General features: G+C 43.0%; 2 protein-coding genes across 3 annotated transcripts in view; one reads left to right on the top strand and one right to left on the bottom strand.

Moving 5' to 3' along the window:
• The window catches only part of pak5 (p21 protein (Cdc42/Rac)-activated kinase 5), a 73,593-nt gene extending 63,422 nt beyond the window's left edge, over positions 1-10,171 (bottom strand). For both annotated transcript variants that reach the window (XM_075458505.1, XM_075458508.1), the window contains exon 1: positions 10,030-10,171. The gene's annotated coding sequence lies outside the window, so the exon portion shown is untranslated. The remainder of the gene's footprint in view (positions 1-10,029) is intronic.
• A 5,278-nt stretch (positions 10,172-15,449) lies between these two features.
• LOC142375097 (uncharacterized) lies at positions 15,450-21,673 on the top strand. The gene is made up of 6 exons (XM_075459020.1): positions 15,450-16,017; positions 19,099-19,145; positions 19,332-19,862; positions 19,956-20,044; positions 20,213-20,384; positions 21,144-21,673. The coding sequence occupies exons 2-6, from the start codon at positions 19,104-19,106 to the stop codon at positions 21,300-21,302; spliced, it is 993 nt and encodes a 330-aa protein (XP_075315135.1). The 5' UTR covers positions 15,450-16,017; positions 19,099-19,103; the 3' UTR covers positions 21,303-21,673.
• The last annotated feature ends 348 nt before the right edge of the window (positions 21,674-22,021 follow it).

The raw sequence follows: 22,021 nt of genomic DNA, 5'->3' as shown, positions 1-22,021 counted from the left end.
CAGTGGATGGGGCCTTGAACAGCACGAGGAGTGAGTCAAAGAGCCGTCAGTCTAGACATTAACACGGTTTCCTTCATGGTGACAAACATGGAGTGTCGCCTCCAGCTAATCACTCCAGGCTGCTTGAGAGGAACTTAGAAGCACAAATACACATGCAAACGCGCCCAATAATTCAGTCAGCAAAACAACTAAACGGGCCTTGTGATTCATTATCATTCAGTGTTGCACATCAAGATGTAAAGCAATACCCCCCAGCTTTTAGATCCATTTCATAATACTCGGCACACAAATATGCTCACACATCAACTCACATCAAGAGGACTGTCTGAAAATGGCAGAGAAAGTAGCAGCCATCATTGCCTTGTCTGCTTGTAAACCACAAGGGCCAGAGTAATCATCACCCTTAAACACAACATTTCCTATTACTCAGTGTGCACATACACACAGAGGCACGCACACACACACACACACACAAACACACTCGTGCATGATCCATTTCTGCAGATGGATAAATTACAGGGAGGGAAATGCACTGTGGCGTGGTCGTCCGAGGCAGAGGAAATGAAGAGGCTTAGCTAGGAGGGTAATAGGACTGCAGGGGAAAAAACAAAGCCAAATTATTCATAATGCATTGTTGCATGCTGCATAACTGCACTATCAGAAGTACTGGCTTTTTTTCTGGAGCAATACAAAAGAAACAAGACTGCTGCTTACAGGGCTGAAAGAGGTGAAGGGCCTAGATTCTGCCTCATTCGCTTTTTGGGCGAATGAGTAGGGGTGGGTATTGGCAAAGAAGTCACGATTCGATTCGAATCACGATTCACATGCCACGGTGCGATTCTATCACGATGCATCACGATACTTGAATTATTGCGATGCATCGCAATGTATTGCGATATTTTCACTGAACATACTTAAAAAAAAAATACAGCCATTACCAGTGGCTGACTGGCTGTGTATGATCTGGATAGTGTCTTCAATTGATACATAACTCAAAGCAAATCAATTCATAACTGTATTTATTGAAACAACTTTTGGAGGTATTGCCATTAAAACAAATATTACTGGACACAAATATTACTATTACTGGACACACTCATCACAAAAAGTGCATAGGATTTATAAAACTTAAAATAACAAAATAGGGATGATCAGTACAGACAGAAAATGTGCATAGGCTTTATACAACTATAAAAAATATATACATATATTGCAAACATCCCTTGCAGCGAAATGCATCAATTGCATGTGTCCTATCATTAAAGGCATAAAAAAAAAAAAAAAAAAAATTATTTATTTAAATAATCGATACTTGGCGTCCAGAATCGATGCAGTAGATCGCGAAAATTAGAATCGCAATGCATCGTCATGACGATTATTTTGCACACCCCTACGAATGAGGCCGCGTTATTTTCGACAGGCAGTGAAGCTGACCACTGATGATGGTACAGGTGACAAAACATTCTCAAGTCAACCCAAATAACTGATGGATCACACATCACTTATTATTCAAGAACAGCTGCCACCTCAATGGCAGATAATAAGGATCCAAACATGGAATAAATGGATAAATCTCAACACGATCAAGAGCAAAAAGCAACTGTTAACTCATTTCAAATGTGGCCTAACTGCCATTGAAAGGGTTTATTTGCTCTGCTGCAGTAAAACAAAGAGCAGCCCATTTATATTTTAGCAGCAGGAGGCTTCGCCTTCCTCCTGCTCCTCCTCCTCCTCTTCCTGCATCTCACACCGACTTCAGGAGTTGTGTCTTTTAAAACACACTGAAGGTTGAAAAGAAGCTAATTCAAGGATACATTCGAGTTGCACCAGTCAAAGCCAGGGCTGCAGCTTCTCCAAAATAAAGAAGTCCTTCAAATGCACACACAGCAAACCCCCTTGGAATACATAAGGCTGGTGTATAACAAGTCTTCGCCTCTCCTAATACCAACTGAAAGCTCATGAAAACTCCTGTCTGCTGCACATACACTGTAGGCACCTACTCATCTGCACAGTCTTTCTTTGGAATGACGGCAAACATCTGGCTAATAGGTGGATACTAAAACAGGCACGCTGGACAGATGTTAACCCGCAGCTGCTCCGACAACTTACAAATCACGAACATGCCGCACACGTCAGAGTGGATCTCTGTTTATAAGATCAACTACTTCGCCGCATGTTTTGTAGCAATTTCCTGCAGTTTCATGCGCAGGCCTCAAAGAGAACCCAGCTGTGTCATTGGTCGGATGCTTTAATCTATTCATTAAGAACATCCGTGCGCTCCATCTCACGCTACGTCATTAGCCGCCTGCCTTAAAGTGTGTACTTGTGAGTGTATGGCTTGTGAGCATTCATCTGAGCGCATATGTATTCAGTCATGCAAATGCACGGTATGCGCTCTCATGAGCCCATGCGTGTCCTCGTGCAGTAATCATCCAGCAAACACAAAGACAAACACGCTCGCACAAAAGATGACACGAGCTTGCGATGAGGGACGTTTTGATGCTCAGAGCTGTGTTGATTTCCAGGCTGAGGGCCATGTTAAAACCTCACATCGCTGATGATAATCTATGAGAAGTTTCCATGCAGCGCTACATTAAGGCCCGTATTGTTGCTTGTGACTGGCAAGAGATGAAGAGTAATATTTTTCACTGTCAAAGAGAAGGGGAGGAGATGGGAAGAAAAGAAGTGCTTAAGGTCTGCATCATTTATAACATCCTCCGTATAGAATGCCAATAATGATCGTGTTTCAACACATTGTCCCAGTAAAACGTGTCCGTTTCATTTTACAATTGCATACAAGCTGACATGTGAACACATCCTCTGTGCTGACCAAAGCATGGCAGGAATCTTAATTGCAAAAACTGACATTGGGAATTGAATCGAGTCCTTTTTATGGAGCCACAAACCAAATGTTAGGATAGATTAGATTGTCTTGCAACAAATACATCATTGTCAACTGAGTCTGTCCAGTCAGAAAGTAATCTATTCTGTATAATTACCCCAACAACAGGATGCTCTCTCTCTCGTGTGTAATGCTGACTGAACGGATTTCACTCATTTGGCGAGGACAAATGGGATTCCAAGCACTTTCTGGTCAATGTGGGAGCAAAGCTACAGTATGTCACTGTCCAGTCTTAGCAAGGGTTGTGTCTAACTACATTGTGATGTTTCTTTGAATAAGACCTTATCATTTAAAATTCAGTCCTTTTGACCCATTCCTAAATACCTGCTTCAAGCAGCAAATGTCCAATCATGACACAACGAACAAACCCACTGAGAGGTGTTTATTTACCTCCACTTTTCTGGATGCTGCGAGAGTTCAAGCTAATGTCAGTGAGCAGCATAGCCCTGATCATTACTCCAGCCCAGTCCAATTTATAAGAGACCCGGTCGTTTGCTAAACTTCCTGATTTCCTAGCAAGTCTTTTCTCTTAACAAGTTAAGTGAGAACTTTTAATCTGGCATACGTACAAGAAATGTGTGTGAAGTGTGCGAAATAAAGGCTAAATTCCGACTTCTTCCCTTGGCCCTCCACTACAGGTTTTCATTCTTGCATACAGGGTAGGGGACATTTTCTTTTGGGAATTAAGGAGTAATTGTCATCTAGCAAACCAAACACCCTACAACACTCCGGGTGGCGACCACTTCACCTTGTTCTCCACAGGAAAAGGAGCACGTTACTCCTGTATGATGGTTGGATAGGATCAAGTGGTAGAGCCAAGGGTGGAAATGGGTTTATTATTACTATTATCAAACTTTTATTCATCCAGGATAATAATATAATATCCAGGAAAATAAGTTTTAAGTCGCACACTGTGAGCTTGACGGTATTAAAAGCTTGTAAAAATTGGTATTTGACACTCCCGGATCAAGAATAATGACATAGAATGAATAGGAGTGGTCCCAAGACCAACCCCCTGGGGAATACCCGTGGTTACACTGATTGGAAATAAGAGCCAGTTATTTAAAATGATCGTAACAGTTTCAAGCTGTTTATCCCACTTTGTTATCAATGTAAAATGGCAGTGCGAAATAACATGTCAGGTGTGGCAACAGGGAAGGGAGGTCAAAGGTCAGGCGGAATCGGTCCAAATACACAGCTGAGCGACTCAGCCACTGTTGCATGTTTTTTTTTTTCATAATTACCTCCCAGATGGTATATACAGTGTGGATGTGAAGAGGATGCTATGATGTAAGCTTTAGTGCTTTGGGAGTCTTCATCATCAACCTCAGTTCCCTTTGAAGTTTCCCTATGGGAATGTGGGATCTGGGCTTTAGTAATGAATCAAGCGGGGTCATAATGAGAATCCCAATTCAAGTCTGCTTTGATGAAATTCCACCTGACTGATCTCAAATCACAGAGCGAAACAGTAAGAGCTCGCTGACGACTGTTACGAAAGCTATACTGACTGGAGAATATTGAGTAACTATCCCTTCAGGATACTTTACTCTGTTTTTCCCTTCGCTTCACCCCCCCATCCTTCCTCTGTGATCACTGACTGAGATGAAATCAGATGAGTGTGTCTACAGCTGCGCTGGCATTTCAAAGTAAAAGTCTCCACTTCTGTGGGGTTGTCACGCGTCCTTAATACGCCCCATATTGGTCTCTCAAGACCAACAAAAACACACCCAGAGCAGAATTTTAAAAAAAATGAGACCAAATTTCATTGCTGTGCTTTTGATCTGAGGCCTCGTTTTGCAAATATGAAGAGATTTTTATGGGCAGTACAGTGTAATTAGCCCGGGGTGAGCCTTGTCCACTCATTACATTGCTCAATACAGCAATAACTTTGCTGGCAAAGCAAAAACAATACAATCAATCACAGAGAAGCAAACGCAACAAATGAATAGTCAATACTCGTGCGCTGCGTTTTTGCAATGAAAACGACTTGATGAGGTGTCACAGCACCGTCGAGCTTTGTTGAAGTCTGGGGCACATCGGCAAACTTTTTGAAGCCTTTGAAGATTGTTAGAAAAGACGGCTGTGGGTGACAAGAGTGGGTAAATATTTCAAGTGGAACTCACAGACAAAGTATGACTGCCTACAGCATTTAGCTGCTGCATCAGGTTATCAGGTGTGCTTGGGATTCATTGCTACGCAGCTTCTGGTTTTTAACTGGAAGGGTAGCTGCCCTTAAAAGCTGCAGTGAAAAGCACAGCTGTGTGAGGATTAGAGTAATTAAAAAAAACCTTAAGTCAAGCATCAGAGATGTGACAAAGTTTTTGGGGGTTTTTTTGTAAACCCCGTTTTAAAACACTGCCGTAAAATCTACTTCCGGATAAAAAGATATTTTTGCGATTGCTGCAACAAAGTCCTCAAAGGAGGGGTTTTGGCATCATGAGAAAGGGGCTTATTCACTTTGATGCTCAGAGTTAGATGATAAGATCAATAGCACTCCCGAGTCTCTGCTGGTTGCCTGGCAACCTCATGGTGATGACAAGATTTCAGGGAGTCACAGGAAGTCCCTGTCGTGCGAATAAACTGTCCCACAGATACACCCCTGGAGAAAAACTATGCTTGAACTTTTTAAACCTCTAATCCCATAACACTTCAACGTACAAGGCATGTTTGACATGTTGTATAGCGGTGCTCCTGGTTTGCTTCTTTTTCACTGTTCATTTATGGACCATAAGCACGATTCTAAGAAGTGGTTCGGAGGTAGGATTCAGACTGAGCCGTCAGCTCTCCAAAGCCGCCCCTTCTAAAGAGGTATCACTTTAATATCGGTTAAACTGGAATGAATTCGGATTGCTTTCTACAGCAGTTTACTAGTACATACACACTCTTGCTCACACAGAAAACAGTTGTATCCACACTGGTTGCAACAGATTCAGATCTCATTTGCACACCTAGAAGCAGGTTTGCAATTAATCAATGTTTTTCTCATCTACAAATTGGCCTCAAATGATTATGAAAACAAGATCAGCGAGCTGCTTGATCACAATCCCCTGCCAGGACAAAAAAAAAACCAAAAGAAAAAACTCTTTAAAGGCTAATAGGCTAATCAATTACATGTGCGCTGTATGCCATCTGTGATGCCAGTGTGTGACGGGGAAGAACGCAGGCGGAGCCGAGACGTGTGAGATGAAGATGACAACTAAAACACTTTAGGTGCAAACTAACTTCCCAACAAGTGTTGATAAATAACAAAGATGGACAGATGTTGCACACCGCCGGGCCAAAACTGTCAACTTGGGGGAAAACGATACAAGAATTGTTGTGCCTTTGCCCTTCCTTGAAAAAAAAAAAAAACAACCAAACGCACCCCCTCCAGGCTGCGGCGTCTTTAGTCTAGCTCCACCAGCCTTTGGTCAACAGCTCCAACCGCAAACAACACATCTAAATTTGTTCAAAGAATGTTTCCCAAGTGAAATAGACGTTTGCGTCGTGAAAATCGACCATGTAACCACGTAAAAGAATAGTAGAAAAAATACGCACAGAAAATACACAAATCCACCACACACACATTTCCACAGAAACAGCGCAACTCCCTCAGCCTTTAGGGTGGGTGACGGAGCTGTGAGGCCCAGCGCTGTGGCCCTCTCAGCAGAAGGGGCAGATGCAGCACTCATATGCCCGAGGCCATCGCTGGGTATTCGAGCTTAACTAGGCCTCTTCATCAGCGCCCTCTGATGCTTTAACCTCATGACCAGCACGCGCACACACTTTCAGCACAGTGTCAGTTATGCTTTGCCAGCTTTGGACAAAGAGACGCATTGGGAAGGAAGTAGAGCAGCCTCACTAAGTGAAGACACACACACACGAGTTAGGCTGAGAAAACTGGAAAGGATGGAGGCTCTGGTGGGCTGGAAGGATGCAAGTCCCTCTTTGTACAGAAACATGGACACAGGTACACCTTGTGTTGACTCTTCTCTTTCTGTGCGTCTCTGGTCGTCTGATCTTCCTCCTGTTTTTCTTTTTCCTCACTGTGATCCTCCACACACCCCATACAAACACATTAAAAACCCATCTGTCTGTTCCTTTCATCCCCGACTCCTGGGCTGCAGCTTTCGTCTCCATCTTTATCTCCCCTCGCCTGTGGTCAGCTGTTCTGCTTTTGTTGCCCTTCCTCTTGTTTACCCTCTTCCTCACATCCTCCCCCCCCACCCCCCTCTCTCTCTTTCATCTCTCTTTTATCTCTTCTCTCCTCTTTGTTTGAACCGTTTTCTCCCGACTCCTAATTTTGCTTCTTAGTTAAAAAGATCAACCAGGGCAGGTCTACAAGACTCCTTATTAAAAAAAATGGAGGTTAAAGAAGTTTTTCCAAGGGGGCTCCTGTATAAATACAGGCTCAATCAGACTCTTCGGTGACAGATAACATGACCACAGCAAGGAGCGTTGCAGACACTATTTAACCACAGAAAAAGAACAGGGATGCTGGCAGGTGACAGGTGGGAGAGCACCAACAGAAGGGACGGACTACAGCATGCACAGCAAAGGGGCATTAGCTCATCTTCTTCCGGCTACATTATTCAATGTACAACTCCCTCTGAATCTTATGTAATTGTGAATCTGGCTGCCTCCTCATAGACAGCGAGAGCGGTCTAGTGGAGAGCCATAGAGACTAGAATACTTTTGTCATGTGTTCATTATCGCTATCCCCCCCTTCAGGTGCTCACCCCGTATCCAGAAACATTCAACAGTAGAGGCTCGTCGAGTGGGTCCGTACGAGTGCGCGTGGGTGTGTGTGTGTGTGTGTGTGTGAAAAGAAAAAGAGACGCGCGGCACGAGGAGAGTGAGGTTGTGATAACTTCAAAAGGTTATTATTATTATTATCATTACTGCAGGCTGAAGCCATGCTCTGGCATCCCTCAAGCTTTGATCATTATGTAAAGCTGTTGTGCTCGGTGCTGACACCGAATACATTACAGAGCGGTTAACCAGGGCGGGTGCGAGCAAGCGAACACGCTCCAACACATTGACTCAGCTTATAAGTGTCCTCAGATTTTACAGTTACACACCCCGTCATCTCGAAAGGACATATAAAAAAAAAAAAAAGCGGCCTTAATCTCCGCTTGTCGAGTCAGCTCAACGAGAGGAATGGAAAAGTTGATATTTAAAGGGGGTACGCTGCCAGTTTCACACATGCAGATCAGCCTACTCACAGAAGATGCATGTGCATTTTTGTTCTGGGCGAGGTTAAGAATGAATAATATCACCAGGGACATCAAAGCTTGGGTGTGAAGGCACATTTGTAACAGAAAGCCGGCAATATATGCGAGGTTTTGGCGTTAAAAGATGCAGATGTTACCAACGAGATGCACCATGGGAACTGCAGGTTCTTGATCCATGAAAGCGAAAGGAACCTGGTATTCTCTGCATCGGTTTCTGCCGCTGGGTACAGGAGCGCCGATTCAATTCATGATGTCAAAGGGCCATTATTTCATCAACACAATACAGCAGCTAAGTGATTATCGTAACCATCCACAGCTTTCTGCAAAACAAAGCTTAGCAACACTTTAGGAGTTCTTATCTACACTTATGGAACACAACATTACATACAATCGTAAGAAACCGGGTCTGCACACATATGAATTGCTGTTTTCTTGAAAGCCCAACTTTGTACACTGCAGTTATTGTTTTGTAGGGCTGACATGACGATCGCTTTCGTTATTCATTAATCTGGAGATAAAATGCCGTCCCCCCAACGCTTCATCTGCTGCCTTAAATGATTCAGTGGTGAGTTAAACACAACCAGAGACGCAATTACACGACCCTTAGTCGATTGCTTTTAAATGCAGGAAATGAAATAGAAAATTGGTTTCTCACAGCAACTGATTACGTCCTCAGAAGTTTTGTTTCGTACAGCCAACAGTCCAAACCCCAAATATGTTTCATACCATCTCAGAAAGCTAAGGAAAGAGAAAATAAATCTGCACACTTGGGTGGCAGAAACTTAGAAACATTGAGCATTTTTCTTTTAAAAGTTACCCCAATGACAATCTGAACAGTGGCAGATATAATTCTTCTCCTAATCAGATAATCAATTGCCCAGACCTGTTTACAAAAGGATGATCATTGACAGCTGGTCTCAGTTAGCCTCCTTTATACAGCATGCACTACCTTGGCAGGGTTTTCTGTCCCGTATGTTCCAGGGCAAAACACCGGCCCTGTTGACAGCACTAGAGGTTTTAAACAACATGTTATTATTGCCCCTATTAATAGTGTTGCTATCAGGGCGATTAGGAGCTTAAGAGGGGAACCCCAGCTCAGAGGGCCAATCCACCACTTTTAATTTTCGTCTCCACATTCTAATCCACGCCGATCTTGAAAACAAGCCATCTGTTCCTGCGCCTACCTGGCCTACATTAGCCCGAGCACACTCAAGACTGGCTGCAAGGCAAAAAATAAATAAATAAATAAATAAACAACGGGCAGAGCAAATAAATGTCTTGCACTGTCATCATCACTGCCGTGCAGCAGAGGGGGAATAAGCAAGGCTACAGTAGAAGGGTAAAATAGATAAGTCCTTTACGGCCACCAACTCACCACCGAGCACCACGCATACTAACCCCCCCTCCCTCCCCCGTGCGGCTGCAGATGCAACACAGTGCTTTCTTTTTCTGTTCTTTTTTTTTTTTTTCCTTTTCTCACCAAACAGTTTTCGTTCAAGTCTCAGTGACGCGCCAGGAGAAATCCAGCCGCACGCGGGCTCTGGCTGCTTGCAACGCGCACAGGTTTGGGATGCCCACCCAGTTCAACACCAAGGACAGCGGTCGACGCTCGGAGAGCCTGACAGCCATGACAACACATGCTCTGCAAAATGACAGATTTATTCCCGCACGGGCGCATCGTAAGCAGCGGCGCGGACCTGCACCAGAATGACACTGCTGTTTTCCCTCCGAGGCACGCGAGCCGCGGGCAGAAAGGCAGAGGCACAAACTAAGCCCCTTTGACAGGAATTCCGCCTTACCGTAGCGGCTTTTTTTAGCCCCCTGCAAGAAGAAGCAGAAGCGGCAGCAGCCACATTTATACTAAAAACGCATCGTCAAAAAGCGCGTCTTTCGAGTAAAACCTACCGCACCTACCTGCTTGTCTGGCGGTCGAAGGGCTCACATGTCCCGTCGCTTGTTTTGGTCCGTTATTGTTGATATTATTAGAGTGATGGGCACCGTTATGTGTCTGCCAGCGCCATGTTATTATCGCTAAGTGGAGGACTGTGCGGTCCTGTGCGCTACATCCGGGCTGTTGGGGAGAGCGAATGAGCGCAGTTTATGGTGGCGGAGAGGGCGGAGAGCTCTCTGGGTATGTGGAGCACCTGTGCAGCAAAGCAGGGACAACTTCCGGAAAAAGCCACGCACACAACTGCGCATACAATAAAGGCTTTATCTTTACGTTTGCCCACCCACCCCCCCCTACAAGAATGCTTTGGCTATTTGAGGAGTGTGTCAGAAATAGTAACGAGAGTCGTCTCGAGTTATGGATAAACGATTGGAATAGTTGGCTGAAAGTAGCTGATAAAGCGGCTGAATGGTTACCTTGAAGATGTGGATCATTTTTATTGAAATAGTGGTACATGTACATGAAGTAATAAAAGGTTGAAAGTTATCTTGGAAGTAGTTGTTGAGTGGTTGAAACCTTAGCTTAACGTAGTGCGTTATTAGCTTGGGGGGGAAAAGCTAGAAGGATAAATGGTTGAAATATAAAGGGTACATGCTTTAGTTTAAATATCTAAAAGTAGTTACTAAGTATGTGAATCAGCTTGAAAGAAAGGATACATGTTTTGGTGTATTCAACACTAAATTGAAATGATTAGGAGCTTGAAGTGGTTAGCTTGAAAAAAGAAGAAAAAATAAAAACACATCATGGAAAATCAATCAAGGAAGAGGTTACAGTAAAACTGCTTCACAGCTCCTGTACCAACCCAAAGACCCTGTAAACAAAAATCCTCAAGTTCCTCTCCATGTAATTGATCATGTGATAATGACAACCTGGTAAATTTGAGCAGTGCTCAGTAAAGTTGTCGTCCTAAAGGACTAATGAAAGTGTTGGAGGCATGAGTCCGTGTGTAAGTGTTTCCTAAGTAAAGCGAGACTCGTGTCGTACCCCCAGAGCATAGAAGATGCCCACAGTCACCGTGTGACAGCCTCAGCCAGCTCCCCCAGTGTCACGCCCCTCATTGATCTCCCATCTCTGTTTCTGACATGCTGTTTGTTGCACCGGGCTGTTCCCCAGACAGCAGTAAGTGAAGGTGGAGGAGCGTGAGTCAGTGTGCACCGCTGTGACAGCAAAGTCCTTCCTCACGTCTGGCTGTCCTTTCTAACAGAAGGAGACAATGGTAGAGGATAAAGAAAGCATCCATTGTCGTTTCAAGGTCTGCCTCTTTTAGGGTTAGACACTGGGATCGATGAGACGGGGTGTTACCAAGTGTGTTTTTTTCAGCTATTTACCACATGAATCTCACCAGTGCTTTACATCCTCGAACGGAAACTTCACATATATTTCTATCAGTTGGCCATACAGGTGGAGAGCATAAAGCTCCTTGCACATATGTGCTACATATGCCAGACCAGTACAGATGCATACAGGAAAGCATGCATTCATACACTCATAAACCCTCCAGAGAAAGGTGAGCCCATGGGTGTCCGAATCTATCCTTCACATATGGCCACATGGGGAATGGGGAAGGGGATGTGGCCTTTCACTCCTACTATGCGTGAATTATAAATATTTTAGTCTGTATTTTTGGGAGAGACAACTCATTTTTTAGGTAGGTATTTAAAAAAAATTCTAACTAACATAACTAAACACACACACACTTTACTGCAATCGTGCACAGTAAACTTCTTTTCTTCTGAGCTTTGGGGAGAGTGATAGCTCAATATGACAGGAGGGACATTCGCCATGTTTGGATGGCAATAAGAGAGTTATATTGACATCACGAACACTTTGGCCAAGTTTGCCTCTGTTTTACAGATGCCCAACATCTTGTGTCGTCACTTTGAACTGATCACCACGCTTGATTTTATCACCAAGCTGCTTTTTTTGGCATTGCATTGTGGTTTGTTATGATTACTGTAGTGTCAACTGAGTAGAAAGTCAACCTGCCACATGACCCCCACCCCCTTTGTGAGAATTGGGCATCTCCATCTTGTGGTGGATTATGGGAGTGCACATTTTCCATAGATATAACTTGTACTATAGTTTATTATAAGTGAAACATCGGCCGAAGAATCGCTGAATGAATAACGTTGTCCTTTGTAATGTTAGACTGATCTCACTCTGGTCCAGATATGAGGATGATTTTGAAACACACTCTGATCCCCACAAAAACATGCTGCTGTCCCCATGGTAACTGCAGCAACACTGTATTTGCCACCACTTCCCTTACTCTAACTCCCTCTTGGACACACTCTCTGGTTTTAGCTTTCACTCTTTCTTTGAAGGCACACACGGAAGCATTACTTAGGCTCAGTGAGAGCTGCCACACAGCCGCGAGTCAGTAAAACCGCTGCATCACAGGAAAAAAGGTCACTCACGGTGGGGATTATCTGGTAGGGCTGTCGTGCTGCGCTGCATTCGTTTAGTTATTGTACATTTAATAAGAAAGAGGTAATGAAGAGAAAGTAAAATGTAAGAAGCATGGAGATTGCAGTTTACGATTACTGGAACTGAGCCCAGAGCTTATCAGAGGCTAATGCCTCCGTCATCATTTTAAAAAAGCCTGCTCTTCTGCCAGAAGGCTCTCTTCTGCCTAACAGCAGCATGCCTCACAGTTCCCTCCTTTTTGTAAAGCTCCCTCATTGGCTGAGACCACAAAAGGATATCTCCTGCTAGTGATATCATCACTCAGTCTCCCATCGACCTGCATATGTCATGACCACATGGTGAACATCCACTCAAGTGATGCACTGCAATTTGCTCCTAAATTGAAAGCTGGCCGCGTGTAATTATTTATATTTGTTACGTTTCACGATATCATTCCCAAGCCAGTGTTGCCAGTTCAGGCTCTTTACAGGCTTTCAGGCCAAACAGGAGACTAACAAAGGACCAAATGTTCTGGATTGGTTCTTGGCAAAAAAAAAAATCTCCCCAGACAATGTACAACCGAAGCAAATCAATTCCCCAGGATTCTTAGATTGAGCCTCTTTGTGTGGGAATATGACCGTGTTGAGTGGCTTTGTCAACACAGTAAAATGATTAAAGGATTCAGTGGTAAAACACAAGTATGCATACCTGTTTCATAAGAAGCAATGCCTTGATTCAGGGTCCCTAATGAGGGGTGTATCACAGAGACTATAGGTTCAAGCCAGCAGGTAGTGAGAGTGAAGAATGATTCCTTCATCCACATGGCTCGCGTTTGAGTTCACTTTTAACAGCAAATGTTCAAACTGCTTAAGACACTTTTTCATGGTCATCTCCAGAGATGTGGTGGCTGATTTGAATCTTGTAAGTGTAAAGACATTTTTATTTAGTAAAGGGAATTCCGTATATTCAGCATTCAGTGTATAAAACACATTGTTTATTGGGGCCTGAAACCTCTTTAAAGCAGAAAATCTATGGTTACGGCTCAGTTGGCAAGGGATTTGCGGTTATTTGGCATACATTACATTTATTCAGTCATTATTATTTGTCAGCAACTTATACTCCATCGACATGATTTCCCTCCTGGGATTAATAAAGCATCATTCAGTTCAGTTCAATCTATTCAATGAAAAAAAACCTGTCCGGAAACCATTTCTTATTGATACACACAGATAATGAGATTAATCATTAGCTTCTGTTTGAAGTTGTGTTTCTGGGCACCTGATGAGATTCAAAATTCTGCCTTGTTTCTGTTTTGCTACTCATCAACTCACAAATGGGATATCCCATATCTTGAAGAATTTCCTCAGAGAATCAGAACTGGGTTGTGACATGTTCGACCAAAACAATGAGCAGAAAGATGCAGAGGCTTTCTACAAAGTTGCTCTGTACGTCAGATTACTGCCGTAATTATCTGCAGGCTCCTAATGACACCACAATATGTGACAATATTAATCTGCATATCAAAATTGTACTTAAAATCTATGTTGCGGCCTGAATGGTAATGGTCCAGTGTCTGCCATGTGGTGGTAAATTCATAACTAATTGAGATTACTGCTGGTTCATCATTTGCATTGTCCAGTGTTTGTTGTCATCCAAACAGTCCTGTTGTGCATGAACAAACAACAGGCTGGAAACTATTTTTAAAAAAAAATCTATTTGAAAACAAAAAGAGCCACACAATTTGCCATGTGATGCCCTTTTTGGAGATGATGAGTATCTAATAATGAGATCTAATCAGGTCTTAAGGCTTCGGCTTCCCATAACTGTCCAACACGGCCGCGCCCTTTTTGCCTAATGAGTGGCATGAGAGCCACAGCCGGGCTGCTGAGGTCAGGCCAAAAAGAAAGATTTATGAGCATAAATGTGAGCACATGCCTTCACAACGTGAATGAAGGTCGAATACGGCATGGTGAGCATTAGACAGCTATCAGACAGAAAAAGAAGCTAATTATTTCATTCTTTTTCTTTGTTTTTTTACATTTGTGATGAGTCAGAGCTTGACATTAGATGTCCTAAAGAAAATGCAGCACGAAAAGGTCACAACATCAAAGATGAGTAATACTGTGTCCCAAAGAAAATGAATAAAAATCATTCCACAGCAATCTTTAACTGGGACCGAGAAAACCGTGAGAACAATACACTGTAATGCCACATTATGTGGTGAACAGAGTCGGGCAAACGGAAGGGACTAAATCTAATGCACTGATGGGCGGACTCATTTCCACGAGAGTTTATTTTTACCAGAACACAGGAAACATTGTGTGATGGTGCTGTGCTCATCCTGTTTTCTACTGGGCTACCGCTAAATTGTACTTGTCAGTGAAAAACCCCCTGGGAGGCTACTTACTACCTGAAGGAATGGGGTCAACCTTGACAGCGAAGGACCGAGAACGTACTACGATGCAAAAGCTGATTTTCACTCTCTGTCGCTCGATAGACTTTAACATTCAAGAGCCAGTAGGATAACCGTTAGGTGTTCAGTTCTCTGAGGATTAAGTCACTGTTGGAGTTTCTGCAATTTCTGACATTTTTCAGCTCAGATGATGGCTAATCTAATAATGCCGTGAGGACAACGGCAGCAACTGTGTGAATTCACGTTTTGTTGGTGTCATTTGTTATGATGCTGTTGCCCCGGAGATCTATTGGATAATCATGTCAAGATTTATTAGGCTGAGTTTGACCCTAAAATCGGTCTTGTTTCGCATAGATACCACAATAGATATTCCATCAGGCAGGACTGCAGTTAGAAAAGTTTGCCTGTTTGTCGTCAACTCATTCAGCAAGAAAAATGTGAAAGCAGAACAAGGAGCTCCGGCAGAACCAAACCAAAAGAATAAACCCGGAGGTAAACCTGTGGGTAATGTCTGACTTTTCAGCTGTCAGTGTCTGACTCATTTGACCAAACAGAAAACAACACTTCGACAACAAGTCCTGACTTACTTATCTGTTATCAGTAATTGTGTTACTCTGCATGAGTGTTCCACAGTCCCATGACCGCTGAATGGTGAAATGACAACATCAGCACAAAAGAAAGAGTCATTGTGCTGTCACTGGACCTACTTCTTGTAGATACCGGGACTGTCATGCGGCAGACACCTCTCCAGCTGTATATTTCCCCATTTGGTATTGCTCAATTGTGTATAAAAAGTAATACAAACCTCTTACAGCACAGTCTTTCTCTGTCTCTACGTTTAACCTGTTTTAGAAAGAGCAGAACGCTCAATAACATCACGTGAGAGCAGACAAACCACAAACTTGTGCACATTGAAATGAAGATAACGTGGACAAAAATGTCCCGTTGCATCTTTGACATATTTTGACACATAGGGAGAAGCATTATTCTGACAGACAGAGGAGTGATGAAGTGAGGCGGAGCCGACTGGTGTGAGGATTTGGGTCTATAAAAGCCTGTTTCCTTATGCTCGGCTGCAATCCGACCTGCCTGCTTCCTGCTCCCGTGTGCTCCTGAGGATTGAAAACAAGAAAAGGTAACTGTTTCACTTATTTGAGTTTATTGCTGGTCACCTAAAATGCTGGAAGACACATTCTAATCCAGTTAATGAAGTAAAGAAAAGTACTACATCCAAGATATAGAAGTAGTTATAGAGTGTTTTTCTTTCAGTTGAAAGATGGCTGGTTAAATTCCCAACTTCACAGCAACTTGAAAAAGTATCCTTGGGCATGATGTTGAACCCCACATCTCTTCAGTATATACAAATCAATGTTTAAATCTTTATCTTAAAAATGTGTATAAATCTGTAATATATGTTGGGGTGTAGAAATGACAAAATTTCACTCTGAAATGAAGCAATGTGGAAGTTTAAAGAAGCATAAGAGTGAAGAGTGAAATAAGTAAATGTGACTTGCTGCTTTACATCACTTTTTACAGAGAAATGTAAAAGATTTTAAAAGTTCAGCCCCTTCAATATTCAAAGGAGCTGGATGAAGAATGTATGCTAACGGGAATTCTGAAATAGTTTCACAAACATCGCTCAAAACCTGCACAAACGGAGGACAAGTTGGTCATAAAACCAAATCAAGATATGAGAATTTTTTTTTATTTCTTTAAAACGCAGCTTACTTGATTGAATAGTCATTTTGATTTTGGCAACAGTATAAAGTGGTCAAAATAAAGGGACTTTAAAACTCTTGAATCAGATAAATAACTAATACAATTTTACTTTGTGAGTAAAGCAACCAGTTATAGATGAGAAATTATATTTATAGAAATTCTATATATTTTTTTCAAATTATTATTTTGGGCTTTTTATACCTTTAATGGACAGGACAGCTAAAGAGAGACAGGAAGCAGGGAGAGGGGAATGACATGCAGCACAGGGCCGTCCGTAGCGGGACTCGAACCGGGGCCAGCTGCAGCGAGGACTGCAGCTTCTGTACATGGGGCACCTGCTCAACTCACAACGCCACCGACCACCCTGGCATTTCACCTTTTTTAAATTAGATTTTGGGGCTTTTTATGCCATTATTGTATGAGACAGTTGAGAAAGACAGGAAGCATGGGTCAGAGAGAGGGGGAATAACATGCAGCAAAGGGCCATCTGATGCAGGATTCGAACCGGGGCCCGCTGCAGCGAGGACTATAGCCTCTGTACATGGGGCGTCTGCTGTATCCACAATGCCACCGACCACCCTGGCATTTCACCTTTTAATGAGAAATATTTGCTCACCTGCAATTTGATGGCAGCGACACTTCTCATAAAAAAAAATTGGAACAGGGCGATGTTTACCACTGTGTAGCATTCCTTCTTCCCATAGCAACAGTCCATAAACATCTGGGAACTGAGAAGACCAGTTGCTGAACATTGTCCCATTCTTGTTTGATTTACGATGCTAGCTGAAGCTCTTGTAATAGATGTAGTATGTGGCTTAGCTTTTTCTTGCAGAAATATGCAAGGCCTCCCCTGAAAGATCCTCTAGATGGGAGCAGATTTTGCTCTAAAGCCTGTGCATACCCCTCAGCAACTGTGTTGCCTTTGCAGATGTGCAAGTTGCCAATTCCAAAGGCACCCTGATGCCCTTTAGAGATGCAGGCTTTTCAACTCACATGGTCACTTTTCTGTGTAGTCCAGAGGATGTAGCGTGCATGATTTTCAAAAAGAATTTCAATGTTCGTTTCGTCTGACCACAGAAGAGTTTAACAGTTGGCCTCATCCTTTTTTGGAATGAACTTCGGCCCAGATTGCGGTGATTGTTGATCATTGTCAAGGAACGTGGAGGAGCAGGAGGTCCAAATGCATGACTGAGGAGGCGAGGACAGGCAATGAAGAAAGAAAAAAGGCTTTACTGATAACCAACTAAAGGCCCAGGCAGGAATAAAACAAATCTACAAACTAAACTGAAACGGAACAAAGTCAGGACAAACTGACTGATTAACAAAACAACAAGGAAATCGCGAAAGGGGTCAATACAAAGAATGACAGCAAAAACAACATGCGCGACAAAATAATGATCCTGCACCGAACAAAGGAAAACCTGGAGGATATATACTGAGGGAGGTGATAGTAAACAAGGATCAGGTGTGGCAATTAGTAACAGAAAACCAGGTGTGACACAAAAACTGTAAAACTAATGGGAGTGAGCAAAAGAACAGTATCTTCCCAAAGAAAACGAGAAAGAGCAAGACATGAACGAAAAAGAAAAACCAGATCATCCCAGCACATAAAGGACCTCTTGGGGACCACTTCTTTGCATGATAGAGCTTTAACCTACATTTGTGGACGGCACAGTGAACTGTGCTCACAGACAATGATTTCTGGAATAGTTCCGAGGCCCATGCAGGGATATCATCTATCGTCTATCTTTAATGCAGTGCAGCCCGGGGGTCCAAAGATTCTTGCACACAGATATATCTCCAGATTATCCAGAATCTTTATGTGATATTATGTTCTGTAGATGATGAAACATTCAGCTTCTTTGCCATCAAGTCACTCCTTTTTTGCCAAACCTCTGCCCTTCTTTACTTCTGAGAGACTCAACCTCTCTGAGGTGCTCTTTTATACTCAATCATATTAGTTAGCTAACCTAAATAGTATTTTTTTTCCAGTTGTTTCTTTTTAGTACCACTTGTTTTTCCAGAATTTTGCTGCCCCAGCCTTTTGAAGATATGTTGCTGCCATCAAACTCAAGATGAGCTAATATTTCTATGAAATAGTCAAATGTCTCGCTTCTAACATTCGATATGTTTTCCATATTCTAATGTGAATAAAATGTTGGTTTTAACATTTGCAGATCATTGGATGCTGTTTTCATTTACATTTTAACCAGCACCCCAACTTTTTTTTAGAACTGGGGGTGTAGATTTCCTCAAATTGCTTCAGATATTTATGTATTTGTAGTCAACCGTTTTCTAGTATTCATGTCTGCTGGCTCTTTCATGTGTTACAAAGCTGTAGAGTCCTCTGGTGGTCACTAAGAGAACTATTTCCTCTCTCTATCTTCTCAAAACTCTGTGTGGCTGCAGTTTATGGTCTGTAAAAATCTCTCAAGTCTGTGTTAAAAAGAAAGGAAGTCAAAAATAAATTAAAGTGAATTTCATTTTGTTCTGGCAGGCAGCATGGATGTAAGTACTTCATCAAATCCTCAGATCTCCACACTGGTAAGAATGAAAAAAATCATTGCATCGATTTTCCTTCTAAATATTATTGCTTAACTCTTCGCTTATGTTCGCAACTGCAAGTTGGTGTCCTCCATCCTGTCCACCCTCTCCCTTCCACGTATCGCTCTTCTGGCTCCTGACCCTGACCCTCTTTCTCCACCCTCCCCTTCTCCTCCTCCGTCTCAGCATGCTGACGCTCTGTGTGGCAGCTGCCCGCCCTCTGGCTCTGCCCCCCAGACTAGCGGCCTTTGGCCCACCCTTCCACCATCCGGAACAGGGTTTCCTGCGTGGCCTGGACAGCCCACCCAGCCTGCACCGTGCTGGACCGGCCAGCCAAACACACCCTGCTGGACCACTGCACAACCAGCTCCTGTCTCTGTCCCTACTCCAATTTCAGCACCCACACAATTTATAACAGCGGCGCCAGCCCCGACCATGGTCCCAGCACCAGTTCAAGTTCAAGCTCCAACAGTGCAGCAGCCCTGTCAGCCTTGCTGGCCAGGCACCCAGTACCAGCCTGCCCAGCCACCAGCTCCCATTCAGGCACAAGTCCCGGCTCCAGTTCCTGTTCTTGCACCTGCTGCCAGCATCCACCCAAGTGTCCCCGGCTGGCCAGCCCACCCTGGTTGGGGTTACAACCCAGGACAGTCAGGATGGCCTGGACAGAATCCACCTCTCATGGCTCCACACTGGCTTCCCCCAACATCTGGACCTCTAGTGGGTCCAATGCAAGAAATCTAACATATACGTATACTGTGTTGTTGGTTGGTCGTCAGATAGCTTCAGTGTACTTCTCTCTTTGCTGGTTAGAGTGTGCCGTACAACTTAAACCTGGCCCGAGGCGTGTATGACAAAATGATGATGACAATCCTGGGCAATGTGAAACCCGACGCAAAAATGTGAGTTCATTTCTACACCCGCAGCATCGGTATGATCTGCTCTACCTCTTACATCCATGTCAGTGAATGCTTTTTTTTTTTTTTTGGTAAATCTAATGATGCGCATGATGTCATTTATTCATGTGGAATTATAAAAGGCTTGAGTACAATCAGCTTGATCTCTCTCAGGTTCACAGTGAACTTCCTGAGAGGCAACGACATTGCCTTTCACATCAACCCCCGCTTCAGTGAAGGGGGCAAACAGGCGGTGGTCCGTAACCACAAATTGGGTGAGCGCTGGGGCTCGGAGGAGAGGGACCTGAAGGGACCCTTCCCCTTCGCTCTTGGGAGCCCTTTTGAGGTGAGTAAACAGGAATCAGACAGGGGCCAGCAGTAACATGCTAACATCAATCAATCACTACTACTTCATTTCCAGCACAATGGGACTCTGTTTAAGAGCACAAAACAGGTGAAGGGGCACTGTTTGTTAGGTTAAAACATGCAAGAAAAATAAGATACTAATTACTACTTAAGTGCAAACCAATAACCCATGAAGCAACACTAATCAAAATGAATAAGACATAGATGCAGTCAGAGCTACACATTCATCTGTTAATGTTTTCAAATACTGCCCATGATGTATCTGACTGACTGTAGGTCAATTTGTCACGGTTAATATCAGGATAACGGTTGGAAAAGGTGGAAAGGGTTGGAAAGTCGTTTGTGCAGGCGGGTCCTAGATAAGGGAGCTGCTATACTGCAGGGAGGCTCTTGGAGGTCAGTGGGGGACTCATGTTGCTCAGTAACATCAATAACAATTATGTTTAACCGCCACGACAGAGAGGCGTCTAATCTGAGGAGCTGTGTCCCAAAGTCTTCCTCTTTTCCATGTTTACTGACGCTTCAAGCACATCAGCAACTGATCTGGTTGCATGATGATATGTCATACAACTCTGTTTTTTTGGATTTTGTTTGTCCTTGCCCTTCATTTTTTTTTTACTATTGTTTGCATTGTTAGTTAATGACACCAGAGCAGGGTTTTTTTCTAAATAAAGCAGCTGTGTATTTTTGGACTCTGTCTCGATGGAAGCACTACACCGGGGTTTTTTTTCTTTTCCAGATGAAGATCCTGTGCACTCCTGAGACGTTCAGGGTGGCGGTGAACAACATGCCAATTTTCGAGTTCCGTCACCGCATCAGAGAGCTCAACCAGATCGACCGAATCAACATTCTGAATGACATCGTCCTCACTTACGTCAACGTGGAGACGCTTCCTTGAGGGAGGCATTGTTCCTCACATGCATTTGCAACAGAGTGTATAACAGTGTGGTCTAAATTCTATTTAGATTATTTGCTACATGTTGAAGGAACTAAAACTTGTCAAAACTACCTTTAATGATACCTTAAGGTAGCACAAGTAAACGTGTGATTATGTTTTATATTAATACAGACCTGAACTAAGCTAATTTTTATTTAATATGTTACAGTAAGGTCCACAGAATTAACAATTCAATATACACACGTTTGTTTTTTGGTTTGAAGGTGCAACTGTATTTATTGTGTACAATATTTTCTATATTATTAAACTGCTACTAACTGATTTGTTTTACTGGGAATTCCACATGTTCGCTGGGGTTAAATAAAGTGATCGACGAGAAATCAGGTCCAGTGTTCACACATTTTTATTTCAAAGAGTGCAGTGCAGCAACTTAAAACTTCATGACAGCAACACAGAAGAAACCTCTCTCAGAGGAATAGAAAATGCATATAAAATGTTCAAATTTGCTCAAATATACAGAAATAAACTAACAAGAATAAATTATTTATATACTCAGACATAGTTATTGCACCAAAGTTATGGCTATTTTTGCAACAAGGGGGGCACTATCAGCACAAACATATGAATTACATGGCTGACAGAGATCGATATCACTTACATATTCCTGTATCCTACATCTGATACCTACTATATGTCTAAACTCCTGGCTAATTATAACC

This window comes from Odontesthes bonariensis, chromosome 24 (assembly GCF_027942865.1).
Source record: "Odontesthes bonariensis isolate fOdoBon6 chromosome 24, fOdoBon6.hap1, whole genome shotgun sequence".
NCBI lineage: Eukaryota > Metazoa > Chordata > Actinopteri > Atheriniformes > Atherinopsidae > Odontesthes > Odontesthes bonariensis.
Note: the sequence above shows the minus strand (reverse complement) of the source record. Positions and strands in the feature narration are given on the sequence as shown.

Bases quoted from the DNA above. Each gene is read 5' to 3' on its own strand.
- LOC142375097 (XM_075459020.1), top strand. From the start codon at position 19,104: ATGGATGTAAGTACTTCATCAAATCCTCAGATCTCCACACTG. The intron at 19,146-19,331 runs GTAAGAATGAAA...CCTCCGTCTCAG, and splicing joins ATCCTCAGATCTCCACACTG to CATGCTGACGCTCTGTGTGG. The intron at 20,385-21,143 runs GTGAGTAAACAG...TTTCTTTTCCAG, and splicing joins CTCTTGGGAGCCCTTTTGAG to ATGAAGATCCTGTGCACTCC.